Source organism: Loxodonta africana, chromosome 12, assembly GCF_030014295.1.
Source record: "Loxodonta africana isolate mLoxAfr1 chromosome 12, mLoxAfr1.hap2, whole genome shotgun sequence".
Classification (NCBI taxonomy): Eukaryota; Metazoa; Chordata; class Mammalia; order Proboscidea; family Elephantidae; genus Loxodonta; species Loxodonta africana.
This window is the reverse complement of record NC_087353.1, coordinates 97050893-97066974: the sequence shown is the minus strand read 5'-3', so window position 1 is coordinate 97066974 and position 16082 is coordinate 97050893. Positions and strand designations below refer to the sequence as shown.

At 43.0% G+C, this 16082-nt stretch overlaps 1 protein-coding gene across 4 annotated transcripts in view; it reads right to left on the bottom strand.

Moving 5' to 3' along the window:
* Nucleotides 1-16082, bottom strand: part of LOC104846480 (small integral membrane protein 10-like protein 2A) — a 157071-nt gene that overhangs the window by 124514 nt on the left and 16475 nt on the right. The window contains exon 2 of one of the 4 annotated variants that reach the window (XM_064296026.1): nucleotides 8370-10962. The exons of 1 other annotated variant lie outside the window; for it this stretch is intronic. In XM_064296026.1, coding sequence (XP_064152096.1) covers nucleotides 10951-10962 — 12 coding nt within the window. In that variant the 3' untranslated portion in view covers nucleotides 8370-10950. Of the gene's footprint in view, nucleotides 1-8369; nucleotides 10963-11237; nucleotides 12151-16082 lie in introns of those variants that run through there. 2 more of the 4 variants (XM_010596273.3, XM_064296025.1) reach the window with 2 other exon arrangements.

The window sequence follows — 16082 nt, the reverse complement described above, 5'->3', positions numbered from 1 at the left end:
TGTGCTGTTCTGAAGATTAAGGTAGTGTTGCACCCAGCAGAGTCGCTGCCTATTCACGCCGTGGGGTTGGAGCTCAGAGGATAGCCTCTGTTGTTGTTGGGTGCCATTGAGTCGATTCCAACTCACAGCCACCCCACGTGAGAGTAGAACTGTCCCGTAGGGTTTTCTTGGTTGTAGTCTTTATGGGAGCAGATCGCCAGGTCTTTGTCCCCACACAGAGTAACTGGATAGGTTTGAACTGCCAACCTTTTAGCTGTTAGAATGATCAATTACCTGAAAAAGAATGAAATGCCCTCAAAGGTACAGCCTTACCATTAGTTGCTCTTTTAATAAAACATTCTTGTTCTAAAATATCTTGAGAACAGTAAATATGGGGGAGAACCATGTGCATAAAAATACAAGCTTTATAATATAAAGGCGAGATTTACAGTTAACTCACTCCAGATTTTGTGATATTGCAAAAACATATCCGAGGAGCTTTGAATATCACGTCTGAATGAAGCAGGAGAGAGGAAGCGCCATTCTAGCAAGTTCCCCAACAGATTAAAATGGAAATATCCAACAAAGAGAAAGCCTGGTGTTTATGTGAACAAGCTGCTTTATTGTAATAAGTTCTAACTGGTGCTCAAAACATTTCTATGAAATTCAATAGCTTGCTATTTATATATACTCTACTTTCCCAATTCATCATAAAAAAAAAATTTCCTGATAGATCTTTTACCAGAATGCCTTGGAAACAGCAATAGTTCACTGACGTTACTGAACAATAGCAGTTTCCCAGCTTTTAGTAGAGTCCTGCATTTTAAGAACATTGCACTACAAGCCTCAAAAGAAAACTAAAGTTGTGGTTCATGTAGTGAAAAATCAACTCATCCCACGTGGCAAGTTTCCCTTTAAGGGTCTCCAAGACGCTCCCGCACAAAGGCCTGGCCGAAGAAAACTCACTGTTGCCCGTGCTGAATTAGCACAGACGCCAGTGCTTCTAGAAGGGTCTGTGTACCTGCGGGCAGAAGTGAGATTCTGACAAGCCGGCTCAGAACAAATGACCACTCTTGTCAGTGCAGCGTGAGAAAGTGGTTTCATGATCAAAGTCATGGCTAGTCTAGGCTGCAATCGTTACCGGAGCAGATCACCAGGTCTTTCTCCCGCGAGCCACTGGGTGGGTTCGAACCGCCAACCTTTTGGTTAGCTGCGCCACCAAGGCTCCTAACGCACCTCTATGGGTATGGAATTAAACAGTTAGGATCCTGTTGTAATGTTTGATCCATTACACTCACTATGATTAACAAATCATACTGAACTAAACTAAGTCCTGCACTTTGAGGTTAATTTTTGTTTAAGAACGTAGATAAACAAAATAATCGGAAAAAGAAACAAGGCCTTCGCTGAAGCAAAACATTCCCCAAATGAACACGTGGCGCCCTCTTGTGGCTAATGCCAGCCTTGCATGCACCACTGTGTCTGTGAGGGGGGTGGCTTTCATGCCTCCCCATTCCCCCCTCCTCCAACTCCGCAGCTTCATAAATTACCCCGCAACTCGCTAACACACACATCCAACAGCAGCAGGACCCTGTGTGCTGGGGCGTGCTTCAGCTGTTCACCTTCAGGGGAAGGTGAGAATTTTCCATTCAAGCTTTAAAATTTGCCCAGAATAAAGGCCACCAGCAACTACTTGGATGTTCCTGAGTGGCGCAAACCGTTAAGCGCCGCTTGACTATTAGCCAAAAGGTTGGCTGTTGGAACTCACCCAGAGGTGCCTTGGAAGACAGGCCTGGCAATCTTCTTCCGAAAGGTCACAGCCTTGCAAACTCTATGGAGCAGTTCTACTTTGCGTATACCTCCAAAAACAAACATTACCCCATTTGGAGTACAAGTTTTAAATTTTCAGTTGGCTAGGTATTCTTTTTAAACTGCTGTCATTAACTTCTAGTTTTAGTTCACTGTAATTAAGTGAGGCCTGTACATTCTCTGGTTTTTAGAATTTATTAGCATTTCCTTTTGACCTAATCTGTGATGGATAATTATTAGTTTTTGTAAATTAGTGAATGTAATATTCCAAATAAATATTTCACAGATGTTTAAAAAGGAAGAAAAATTACCTGGTGGTGTAATGGCTAAACACTTGGCTGCTAACCAAAAGGTTGGCGGTTCAAACCCACCAGTGGCTCCAAGAGAGAAAAGACTTGGTGATCTATTCCCATAAGGACTGCAGCCCAGGAAACCCTATGAGGCAGTTCTACTCCGTCCTGTAGGGTACTGTGAGTCAGAATAGACAGCACACGACCACCACCTTCAAAAGAGCCCTATGCTGATAAACAGGATTTTAGAGAAAAGGCAAGCTTTTCAATCAATGAATGGCTGTCAAAGAATTTACAATACAAAATAAAAAAAATGGGACATCCATTTTTCACAATGGTCAGAAGGGGCCTCTACAGGATTGAAACCCTGGAGCCTCATACTTACCTGGGGCAGGTCCTTTGGTCTGAGTAACTCTCATCTAGAATGAGCTGGGCAATTCCACCCCTTTTTCTGGATCCTCCTCCTTCCCCCCAACAAACCAAGTCCACCACTGCTATGAATCTGAACGCTGAAGGATACAATTCACACATTGATCACACATTGTGGAGGGGGGCCTGACGCCACAGTCCTGATATTCTAGCACTTCTGTGGCTAAAAAGCAAACCCGTTGCTCCCCGCAGGAAGCTGGTGGAAAAAATCCATTTGGGGCATAATATTCACCACATAAATTATGCAAATTTTAAAACAAAATGGCCGACTGTGCTCTTTTGCCAAATACAGGGATTGAAGAATCAGGGAATAATATATTCAACCCAAATGTACGATGTTGACGCTGAACCATATGTTCTTGTTAAAGAATCACTCAAACTCTGAACTAGTCCAGGAAAAACGGAGACGCGGATTTTAAAAAGAATCCCAAACATTTGAATGTTGTTTTTAAATGCACGTTTATCTGCCACACCTTGATTTTACACTGCAGAGTAGAAAATGGAAAGACTAAATTTTGCAATGAACACACCTGGTGCTCACCTGGCCGTGGGGAGGCAGGACATGGTTCTGCTCCCAAAGGCACCAGGACCGGGGCCTGAGAACAGTGCGTTTCCCTCACCGCTGCCTTCTCAGTTCCAGGATTCGACACTTAAATGTCTGGATTTGCAGAGAGCTCACTTGCCATGTGGAGAACCAGGTATAGGCATTTAAAGTAAATTAACCCCTTTTTTTTTCTCAGAGCCCCTCACATTCAAGAGGTTTTCCTGAAAAGGTCTGAGTCTTTATCAGGTCTTTTAAAAGAGGGAAAATGACAAGAATCCGTGCTTTTGCTGCACTGTGAGTTGTAGGCTCCTCTGTCCTGGGTATGCTATTCCTACACGTCTGACAAAGAGCATTTGAGAACTTAGCCGGGAAGAGGCAGCTGCACAATGCCAGTCAAAGGATGGCAGAGCCAGGAGACTTCCTCCAAGTCATCAGAATAAGGAGCAGTGCAGAGTCCTTGTAACAATAAAGAAATAATAAAGAAAAGCTTTAAGAGTTAGAAAAGGGAGCCAGTTCCCTAATTTTCTCCAACTAAATTACCTGATTGTTTCCTAGTATCAGAAACAGCACTCTTGTGAGACAGACAGGGGAAAGGAAAAGAGGTCAAGTCCACTTCCTTAAAACACTGAAAGCATTGAACAGTTAATCGGAGAATTTCAATCTGTTAACGCTGTCCTGCTGTGGTGGCTTGCGTCTTGCTGTGATGCTGGAAGCTATGTGACTGGTATGTCAAATACCAGCAGAGTCACCCATGGTAGACAGGTTTCAGAGGCACTTCCAGATCAAAACAGACTAGGACAACAATGGGCTCAAACATAGAAGATCCTGGAGATGGTGCAGGATCTGTTCTGTTCTATGTAAGGTCTCCATGAGTCGGCACCGACTCATAGCAACTAACGAATACTGTCCTGGAGTCCATAGTTGTGCAAATGCTTTAAAGCACTCCTCGGCTGCTAACTTAAAGGTTGAAGATTCAACTCCACCCAGAGGTGCCTGGGAAGAAAGGCCTGGCAACCTACTTCCAAACACTCGGCCATTAAAAACTCTATGGAGCACAGTTCTAATCTGACACACATGGGGTCACCATGAGCTGGAATTGACTTGACAGCAAACGGTACTGTCGTGAGCCACAGCTACCCTAGAAAAATTCCCAATATTGTTACTTACCTGAATAAAAACTAAATTAAATTAACTATAAAGAGCAAAATTATACCACCGTCTACTCTTGCACCCTTGAATTACTGATCGGTTTACCAGAAGGAAACACGACACTCAAGGACTTCTCAGCCCCAACGGTCTCCTGTTGTGCTGTAAAGACGACTGAGGTGAACGTCTGATTGAGTAAGGCCTGGACACACTTCCCAACTCAACAGAGTATTCCTGTAAAAACAATGTCTTGATCTGCCTCAATAAGGCCAGACAATTTATTTCAGGAAAAAGGAAAGAAAGTTCGTCCTGAGAGTTACTTGTCCTAGAAAGCAAGCACTTTGGCAAATAATCTTTTCCATTCAAACTTCTGTTCATATACAGCACTCGAGCAGTTAGTATGCAAAATTTGAAGTGCAATTGTAAGTAAACAGATGCTTTTCAATTGACCTGGTTAATTGGGTTTTGATAAAAACAAAATGTTTCGGATAAGAGAAAACATTCCGGAAGCAAAGGGGAGTCCAGAAGGAGCTGCACTCTTACTTAAGCTTCTAATTTCAAAACTTCCACTGCCTGTATAGTCGCTTGCTTGGGTTGGGTTGAGGTTGAAGTCTCGTTTTAAAGGTTCCACTCCTTGCCAAGCCTGAAGACCGCAGTTTCCACCTGAGAGTTCAAACATACAGGCAAGGCTCGTTTTATTGCACTTTGCAGATAATGCGTTTCTACAAATGGAAGGTTTGTGGCAACCCTGAGTCAAGCAAGTCTATGGGCTCCATTTTGTCAACACTGTGTGCTCACATCGTGTCTGTTACATTTTGGTAATCCTTGCAGTATTTCAAACTTTTTCATTATCATTTTATCTGTTATGGTGATCTGTGATCAGTGAACTTTGATGTTACTCTTGTAATTGTTTTGGGGCGCCACAAAACGCGCCCATATAAGATGGCTAACTTAATGTGTGTGTTCTGGCTGCTCCACTGACCAGCCGTTCCCCACCCGCCCCCCGCCCCAATCTCTCTCCCTCTCCTTGGGCCTCCCTATTCCCTGAGACACAATATTGCTATTAGGCCAATTAATAACCCTACAATGGCTTCAGTGTTCAAGTGAGAGGAAGAGTCATACGTCTCTCATTTTAAATCAAAAGCTAGAAATGATTAAGCTTAGTGAGGAAGGCATGTTGAAAGGCCAAAAGCTAGGCCTCTTGCACAGTCAGCCAAGTCGTGATTACAAAGCAAAAGTTTTTGAAGGGAATTAAAAGTTCTGCTCCAGTGAACACATAAATGATAAGAAAGTGAAACAGCCTAATTGCTGATATGGAGAGTTTTAGTAGTCCGGGTAGAAGATCAAATCAGCCACAACATTCCCTTAAACGAAAACCTAATCCAGAGCAAGGCTCTAACTCTCTTTGTTATTGATTGAATTGTGTCCCCCAAAAATATGTGTCAACTTGGCTAGGTCAGGATTCCCAGTATTGTGTGATTGTCCACCATCTTGTCATCTGATGTGATTTTCCTGTGCCTTGTAAATCCTACCTCTATGATGTTAATAAGGCAGGATTAGCAGCAATTAGGTTAAGGAGGCAGGACTCAACCTACAAGATTAGGTTGTGCCTTAAGTCGATTTCTTTTGAGATATAAAAAAGAGAAGCAAGCAGAGAGACATGGGGACCTCATACCACCAAGAAACAAGACCTAGGAGAATAGCGTGTCCTTTGGACCCAGAGTCCCTGCGCTCAGAAACTCCTAGACAGGGGAAGATTGATGACTAGGACTTTCCCTCAGAGCCAAAAGAGAAATCCTTCCCCTGGAGTTAGCACCCTGAATTCGGACTTCTAGCCTCCTAGACGGTGAAAGAATAGATTTCTTTTTGTTGAAGCCATCCACTTATGGTATTTGTTATAGCAGCACTAGATATCTAAGCCGTTATTCAATTCTGTGAAGGCTGAGAGAGGTGAGGAAGCTGCATAAGAAAGGTTTGAAGCTAGCAGAGGTTGGTTCATGAGGTTTAAGGAAAGATGCCATCTCTGTAACATAAAAGTGCAAGGTGAAGCAGCAAGAGCTGTTGTAGATGCTGCAGCAAGTTACCCAGAAGATCCAGCTAATTGATGAAGGCGGCTACGCTGAACAACACACTTTCAGTGTAGACAAAACAGCATTATATTAGAAGAAGATGCCATTTACGACTTTCATAGGTAGCCAGAAGTCAATGTCTTGCTTCAAGGCTTCAAAGCTTCAAAGGACAGGCTGAACTTGTTAAGGGCTAATGCAGCTGGTAACTTTAAGTTGAAGCCAATGATAATTTACCATTCCAAAAATCGTAAGGCCCTTAAGAATTATGCTAAATTTACTCTGCCTGTGCTCTATAAATGGAACAAAGCCTGGATGACCGCATATTTGTTTACAACATGGTTTACTAAATAGTTTAAGCCTACTGTTGAGACCTACTGCTCAGGAAAAGATTCCTTTGAAAACATTACTGCTCACTGACAAGGCACCTGGTCACCCAAGAGTTCTGATGGAGACGTACAAGGAGATTAATATTTCCATGCCTGCGAACACAACATCCATTCTGCAGCCCGTGAATCACGGAGTAATTTTGACTTTCAAGTCTTATTATTTAAGAAATACACTTTGTAAGGCTGCCATAGATAGTGATTCATCTGATGGATCTGGGCAAAGTAAACTGAAAACGTTTTGGAAAGGATTCATCATTCTGGATGCCATTAAGAACATTCATGATTCATGGGAAGAGGTCAAAACATCAACATTAACAGGAGTTTGGAAGAAGATGATTCCAACTCTCATGGATGACTTTAAGAGGTTCAAGACTTCAGTGGAGGAAGAAACTGCAGATGTAATGGAAATGGCAAGAGAACTAGAAGTGGAGCTTGAAGATGTAACTGAATTGCTGCAATCTCATGATAAAATTTTAATGGATGACGAGTTGCTTCTTAAAAAATCAAAATCAAACTCGTTGCCGTCGAGTTGATTCTGACTCATAGTGACCCTATAGGACAGAGTAGAACTGCCCCATAGAGCTTCCAAGGAGCAGCTGGGGGATTCAAACTGCCGACCTTCTGGTTAGCAGTCATAGCGTTTAACCACTACGCCACCAAGGTTTCCAGTTGCTTCTTATGGATGAGCAAAGCAAGTGGTTTCTTGAGATGAAATCTACTCCTGGTGAAGATCCTGTGAACATTGTTGAAATGACAACAAAGAATTTAGAACACTATATAAACTTTAGTTGCTAAAGCAGTGGCAGTGTTTGAGAGGACTGACTCCAATTTTGAAAGAAGTTCTTCTGTGGATAAAATGCTATCAAACAGCATTATATGCTACAGAGAAATCTTTCTTAAAACGAAGAGTCAATCGATGAAGCAAACTTCACTGTTGTCTTATTTTAAGAAACAGCCACAGCCACCCCAACCTTCAACAACCACCACCCTGATCAGTCAGCAGCCATCAACATCCAGGCAAGACCCTCCACCAGCAAAAAGATCACGACTCACGGAAGGCTCAATGATTAGCATTTTTTAGCAATAAAGAATTTTTAAATTAAGATGTGTACGTTGTTTATTTAAACATAATGCTGTTGCACACTTAATAGACTACAGTATAGTGTAAACCTAACTTTTATATGCACTGGGAAACCAAAAACTTCATTTGACTCACTTTATTGCAGTGGTCTGGAACCGAACCTGCAATATCTCCACGGTATGCCTGTACTGTTCCAGAGATCCCATCTGTTTCTTCTGCTTGGAAGGTTTAAAAAGAATTTGAAAATTATCTCATAAGAAACTGTAGAGAGAATTCTATAGCACATTTCTGATTCTGTGTGAATTCACAGTATAGCCAATGATCTATGTGAATTTTAGAATACACAGATTTATACTAAGTTCTAAAATACATTTCTTGGTTATTTATAAAATCGGTAGTCATATAAAAATGATCTATTTAAGTGCAACTTTATTTTTTATTCTCTAGAGGTTTGCAACTTCATAATCACTTCAAGACCTCACCACCATTCCCGTATTAATATAAAAAAAGAAATTGTTTCTAAATTTAAAATGATTGCTGTGTTTAACCCTTAAAAGCCTTCCACAGGCAGAGTCCACAAAGGCAAAAAAAAAAAAAAAAAGCATCTAATTTTAAGAATCACAATTCTTTTAAAACAAGCTTCCCTTAGTTCTTATTGCCCAAACTATAAAACTTGTTGCCGTCAAGCTGATTCTGACTCATGGCGACCCCACGTGTTACAGAGTGGAACTGCTCCGTACAATCTCTGTACTTCCAGGGCGTGATCCCTTTTATAACCCAATCATGGAAGCTTAGTTTATGCACAAGAATGTCTCCTTCTTTCTGTAGTAATTGCCTCCGAATAAAAGGGTTTAAAGGAGGCCTTCATTTTATAAAATCATGACACTATATAAGGAGCATTTATCATGTTTCTTCGGGGCTGTCTGTCACCTTTTGCTCCTGAGTTCCAGGTAAAGCTATCCCCAGAACTTTCAACAGGAGAGCGAATCTTCTGACAGGAAATGTACACAGTTAAGCACCAAAGGAAAACATAGCAGCTAAGTATATGGGTACAAAAACATCAATGTGAAGAAACAAGTTACTGTGACCTTTCCCCTGCCGTGACGTGAGTTTATGTAGCCTTTTGCCTTGGTTCTTTGGAAAAACAGCTTGCTTTTCCCCCCAAGCCCTAAGGAGTAGCCTTTGCCCTAGTTTTCTACCCTAGAGCATTTGTTATTTTTTTTTTTTTGATTACTCACATTTCCCGTGTAATCAAACCTAATGGTTTGATACTTTGCATCTGGCCCTAGGCTTCAGCTTGTCCTATGACTGCTATGCACCTTGCAGGGACTGGTCAATAGACTATGCAAAGTAAGTGTCTATACTCTACTATGCAAATGAAGTATCTGAGAGGGGATTGGCCAGTTTTTAGCTCTGCTGGGAGGGGCTGTGCCTTGAAATTGAGAGTTATGTATAGATGCAGCTGACCCCACAGAGGTTTTTTAGAGACAGAAAGAGGGAAGAAAGAAGAGAGAAGGGGAGAGGGGGGGAGGCAAAGAACCTCCTAAAAAAGCTATAAGGGCAGAGTTGATGCCCACGGCCTGCAGGGCCAACAGGAGCCTGTCCTCAGGGGGCTGAGAGCTGAGAACTCTGTCCTGCAGTGAAGAAGGGAGGCAGGTGCTTTCCTCTTGGGGGAGAGGAGCCTTCCAGACTTTGCCTGCATGCTTCCTGATCCTGGCCCTAAGTTGTACCCTGTCGCTTCCTTAATCAGACATTTAACTGTACATATGGTCTGTGAGTTCTGTGTGACCACTGCAACGTATGGAACCCAGAAGAGAAGCAGAGTGGCCTGGGGAGGATAGCTGATGTCAGAATTGGTAAAAACTTTGGGAGGGTGGAGGTATGTCAGGTCCTGACACTACTACTCTTACTTGCATTTCACATCCCCAAAGCTGCTTTTAGGAAAAAACACACTTTATTTTAATGCAACCACATGAAAACATTTTTAATTTATTACTTCAGCATTTGATGCCCAATAGAGAATTCTGTACTTTTCTCTGCAATTGGCTGAATACATTTACATACTTGCAATTTACAAAACAAAGAAATAACAACAGTTGATGAGTCATGGAAAGTTCCATCCCAAAGGAGTAGACTTGGTTGTTTTTTTTGTAAAGAAGTAAAAGGAGTAGAGCTTGCAAGGAAACAGTCCCCATTTTTAAAACATTTAAAATAAATGTGTCCTCATCTCATTTCACAATCCGTTGGTGACACCACATGGAGTGTCCTTTAGCCAGAGTTTTACTTGCTCAATCAGGACAGTGTCATTTCAGACTCGATGGTGATCGTGTTTTTCAAAGGTTCATCTAAGCACCATCCCAAAGGACCACAGTGCACTATTTCATTAGACCCTGTGAAGAGACTGAAGCGGCTCAGTTCTGACCTAGCTTTACGTTTTGTTTTTCAACCTCTGCTTCCGGTCTTTTAGATCAGCAACCCACTTCAGTGCTAAGAGATGTTTAAGAATTAAGAAGACAGCATTAATAAAGAGACCAGATAAACCAAGACTACACACGTAAAAAAATACTTATATTTATTACGCTGAAGAAGAGATTTTATTTTTCATTTCCCCAAAACACTAAAACAGCACGCAGCACAGTAATTCAGCACACAATAGAAGCTGATATAGGCAATCAATAATCCTGGAAATGGTTGTTTTAAGTCTCACCTCGGGATTCCTTAGAAACTTACACACAAGGGTGACTCTTTAATGACTTTACCAAAGTTATCCACAAACAGCAAAAGGAGTTACTTCCGAAAAATCTTAGTGTAAAAGATATCTCAATCTCTAGAAACTGGGAACATTCTAGAATGGAAATATCTGATTTACCTCTCTGTAAACTGAGCTACACTGAATATTTTCAAGCTCATTTTTACTTAAGATAACACTACTAGGGTTCCTAATTCGAGAAAGGATTATTCTAAAGGTAAATTTAATACTGCAACTTTCATCTGAGGGCCTACATGTAAACTGTGTTTCAAGTGGAAAAAAAAAAAAGTGTCTGAGAAAAGAAATTCTCCTGCAGATCAAAATTTTTCCACAAAATGCAGAAATGGTAACAGCTGACCACAAACTCACCACAGCTTTTAGAAGGTAGAGAGGGTTGACTTTTACAAATATCCACTTCTATCAGATGATCAAAGGCAGGCTGAAGAGCAGTATCTGGCCAATAGTCCTTCAAAACAGGTACTAAAGATTTACAAAGAACTTTATGTTAAACAAGGTTCTAATCTGATATTTATTATCTACCAATATTCTTCTGAAATGGATTTCCCAATTCTGAATGTCCTTCAAGCACAAGTTAAAATACACTCAAAAATTTCCTTCTGAGTCAGCCAGCTTTTTGTGAGTTTCAATTCCATTTACTTTAATTTGGTCTAGCCATACAACCAGAGCAGGAACTTGACGGCTGCACTGTTTGCATCTAGCCTTAATGCAAAGGAAATCACTCTTTAAGACAACTCTTGAAATTAATCTCACTATCTTTATTGTTCTGCTTGTACCTTAGCTATAGTATAACAGATTTGCAAATTCCAAAGCTCAGAGAGCCAGTAACCCCAGTGTCACCTGCAGATCACTTGGTATACTTTGTACACTTGAGAGCATTTCCTTGTACTCTATAGTTTGCTCTGAAAACACGGGCTTCAAACAGTCAAGGGAAGCATCTTTTGTCTCATTATTCAGGGGGACATCAGGACATGCATACAGGGTTGCAGAAAGGATGGAGTACAGGGAAGGCGGTTCAAGCTCAGAGCTGATCCCAAGAAAAGCACTCGGTGATTCATCCTCAAGAATTCCCGTTCCTAATTGCAGCAGATTCAGTTCGTGGTAACGTGGTAGTTCCAAAGGCTGGAGACGTGCAGACCACACCCCGGGCTCTCCTTTGCGGCACCAGTTTCTGCGGCGGTCAGTGGCCCTTGGCCCTCTTCTCAGCCAGTCCCTCACCAGAGCCTCACCAACATCTGGGAGCACCTTCACACCCCGCCCTTCCGTGCGAGCAAAGGACAGAGCCATGGTCTTGCTCAGAGCGGCTGCTAAAGCGGAATTTCTTCTTAAGGATTCTTGCGAGTCTGGAGCCTCGCTCAGGTCATTTTTCATTTCCACTGATAACTCATTTGGTGAATTTCCATTTACATTGAACGCAGGTTGATCCACCCAGGACAGTACGTCTGATGGGTCAGAACTCTCCTGGGTTCTCTTATCAAGCCCATATAATGATTTGTCTGAGCCAGCTTCTCCCTCCTCCTCCGCTTTGGCAAGGCATTTGCCAAGGGTCCCTCTTCCATCCCTCATACTTTGTACTCTCTGATGCCAGGGGCTCGAGGACATGCCTTGGTCACAGTCAGAAGCAGGCACTCAGTGGATCTCAATATGAACCTGGAAAATATAATCAAATTTCAATTTCATCCTGAAGATGAGATTCCTAAGAAAGTCTACCCACATCAGATATTTCCTAACAAATATTAGGATCGTTGGTACCAAGGTGTGGTGAAATGCGTTCCTTTATACGACCTTTTGCTTTGGTTCTTTAGAAAGACAGCTTAAGAAAAGTTTTTCCCCTAAATCCTGAGGAGTTACCTTTGTCTTAGTTTTCTACCCCAAAGGGTTTGTTACAGCTCCTGGGTAAGCTGTAAACAAGGACGGTTTGATATTTTTTGCCTGGCGCTGGGCTGCAGCCTGCCCTGCGATTGGCATGCCCCTTGCAGGGTTCCTGGCCCTGGTGGCAACTCCCTGCCTCGAAATTGACAAGGAGTTCGCATAATTAAGCAGCCAACCCAAAGAGGTTTTTGAGACAGAAAGAAGCGGCAGGACAGAAGTAGGAAGAAAGAAGAGAGAAGAGAGCAGCAGAGGGGAGACAAGAAACCTCCTACACGAGCTGTAACACAGGTCAAGGGCTGCAACACTGAATATGGAAACAGGCCCAGAAGGGGCTCCACTGCAGAGCAGCAGCGACAGACACAGGGCCGAGAGGAGCCTGCCCTCAGGGGGCCGAGAGGAGGCCTGCACACTCCAGAGGCGCTGAGAGAGCTGTCCTGCACTGAAGAAGAGAGACTGCCTGCGTGCTTCCTGAGTTGGGCCTGTTGAGCCTGATCCCGAGTTGTACCCTGTTCCCTAATAAGCCACTTAACTGTAAGTGTGCTCTCTGAGTTCTGCTGCGGCTGCTGCAATGGATCATCAAACCCGGAAGAGAAGTAGAGAGTGCTATGGGAGGGACGGCTGGTGTCAGAATTGGTAAAAAGGCTGGAGGCCAGAGGTGCGTCTGACCCCCACCTCACTGGAATCAGCCTTGGGCTGATCTTGATTCGCACTATGCCCCCTGAAGTTAGGTTCTGAGGACACTGACACTACTACTATTACTGTCACTCCCACCTTGTGATAGCAAACAGCATGACCACCTACCCACTGGAGATCACAGCAAGAGCAGTACTTCACTAATGCAGAGTTCCCTACAAACACTGAAGAAAAATATAAACTCTGAGACTCTGTACTTTTTGTGGGAATGCAGCTATTTGCACAGGTTCAACAGAACTCTGTCCTCCCTTTAACCAGGATGTAACAATGAATTGATTATGGAACCGGGGTCTTACCCGGAGAGACACTGGGGAACGATTCTCCTAGACTCAGGTATGACGAGCCACTTTTAAGGAGCCAAGGTCAACTCTACTTACGGCTCTGATGTCTACAAAGTTCTAGCAGGGAAACTAGCCTGGAAGGGTCCTGGCCTTAAAGAAGATAAGGGAGATCACCTCCTGGCAGGCCAGGAACTTTTAGCAAATTTTGCAGACCCCGATAAAAAAAGACTTCCCCCACATCTATAACTACTTCGGTTCCAGTTAAAAATGTCGTAGAGAAAGTTTCTTGGGCTTAGTTTCTAATATTCAGGATAGCAAAGAACAGAGGCTTTCAAAAGATCAATTTGAGATCCCTTATGAAAATTTCTGGGCAGAAGCTGGTTTGTGACCTCAGTAGTTGTTCAATACTGTGTGGCTCTAGAGTGCAAGAGCAACCTCAAGGTTGCTGCATGGTTAATTAACACTCTTGCTGCACCTACAAACCTAATGAGACCAGGTGTGTGTGTGTGTCTATGTCTGTGTCTGTGTGAGATCAAGAATAATCTTTCTTACCAGACTGAGTCCAGCACAACTAGATGGTGTCCCACTACTACCACCAACTGCTCTGACAAGGGATCACAACAGAAGGTCCTGGACAGAGCTGGAGAAAAATGTAGAACAAAATTCCAACTCACAAAAAAAAGACCCGACTTATTGGCCTGACAGAGACTAGAGAAACCCCAAGAGTATGGCCCCCAGACACCCTTTTAGCTCAGTAATGAGTCACTCCTGAAGTTCACCCTTCATCCAAAGATTAGATAGGCCCATAAAACAAAACAAAACTAAAGGGGCACATCAGCCCAGGCCAAGGACTAGAAGGCAAGGACTGAAAAGCTGGTAATGGGGAACCCAAGGTCGAGAAGGGGAGAGCGTTGACAAGTCATGGGATTGATAACCCATGTCACGAAACGATGTGTACTAATTGTTTAATGAGAAGCTAGTTTGTTCTGTAAACTTTCATCAAAAGTACAACAACAACAAAAACAAATCTGTCTTTGACATTATGATCCAAATGGGGCAACTGTCAGGAAAAACTGGGAAAGACTTTGAAATGAACAAAAAATAAGATTACCGATAATGCTGTCTACCACATTCCTCCCTGGGTTATCTAACTTTACGAGGGCCTACACCTTTCATTAAGGTGCCCTAGTGGCACAATGGTTAAAGGTTTGGCTGCTGACCCAAAGGTCTGCAGCTTGAACCCACCGGCGGCTCCGCAGGAGGGAGTCCTGGCGATCTGCTTCTGTAAAGGTGACAGCCTAGGAAACCCTACGGGGCAGTTCTGTTCTGTAACATGGGGTTGCCGTGTGTTGGAACTGGCTCAACGGCACCAAACAGCAGCAACACTGGGTAGAAGGGATGGACATGTGAGCGTGTGAGGCAGAAGCCGGGCAAAAGTGAGCCAACACCTCATCCTCCACAGTGGGGAGACGAAGAGACATGGCCTGGAAATGGAAAATCAAGAAGCGACAACACCAGCGTGTAATTTAGAAATAGCAAAGTAAACACAGAAAGACCCAGCTACCGCTGAAACTGACTGACTTCAGGGTTGGAGAAACCAAAGTAGGAAACAGATGTTTCTCTTAATTGATCTTACAGACATAGATGACTCTTTAAGTTACATAAATGTACAACTGTTAATTTTTTTTTTAAGTTCAAAAAGAGTACATGGGGAAGAGAATAGAGCCAGTAAGTATTATTGGAGGCTAAGGCGGAAAGCAAGGCGGGCTGAGGATGGGGCTGTGGAGCTTAACAGGAGCCAGGTGGCAGCAGCACTGACCAGGGTCATGAAGAACGTGGATGTCACTGGGCAGGCGACCAGGTCGGGGGGGCACCACTGGTGAATTTTTAGCAAGGAAATGATGGCGAGACTTGTATTTTAGGTTAGCTGCTCTGGCTGCCGTGTGGCGGACAGACTAGAAAGGAATCACACTGGACACAGAGGACCAACTTGGGGCTACTTCAGTAGTGCAGGGAAAAGATGGAGGGCTGGAGTCAGGAGGTGCTAATAGAGAAAATTACATATTTTAGCATGTAAAATCAGAAAAAAGATGGCGGCTGATTAGATGTAGAAGGTGAAATGACTTACAGGTTCTTTCGAAAAAGAAAGTTTCTGCTTTCAACTCTGGGTAATGAAGGTGTCATCGAATGAAAAAGAGGGGGAGGCACAGGTCAGAGGGGGATTAAGGAGTTCAGATGAGGACATAAAGAGTTTGATTAAAAAAAAAAAAGTTTGACGGTGGCACTTCCAGCAAGCAGTTGGATTTATAAAGTCTTTAGCCCAAGAGATGTCAGAGCTGGGGAGGTAGATCAGAAATCCCGGCTTTACAAAGTGTTAAACTGCTGACTTTGGTAAACAGCACATCAAAAGAAAGGACAGATGGAAGGTAGTATACGGAAGGCTGAGACCACCAAAATATAAAGCCTGGTCAGAGGTGAAGTCCACAAAAGACACCAAGGAGGAACACTCAAAACAGTAAGAGGAAAACCGAGTGTTGCAGAGGCCCACTGAGTTGAGTGCTTCAAAAAGAAGAGAGTGGTTAAGATCTGTTTCTTGCACACACAACTCAGTCCAGCTACAGGTAAATTCTGAAAAACTCTTTGCAAAATCTTCTAGTCCAGCAGTTGTTAAAACGGGGTGAACCCACCTCAAGGCATGGAGGAAAATATCAGAATGTCTTTGCCTTTTATCTCTTC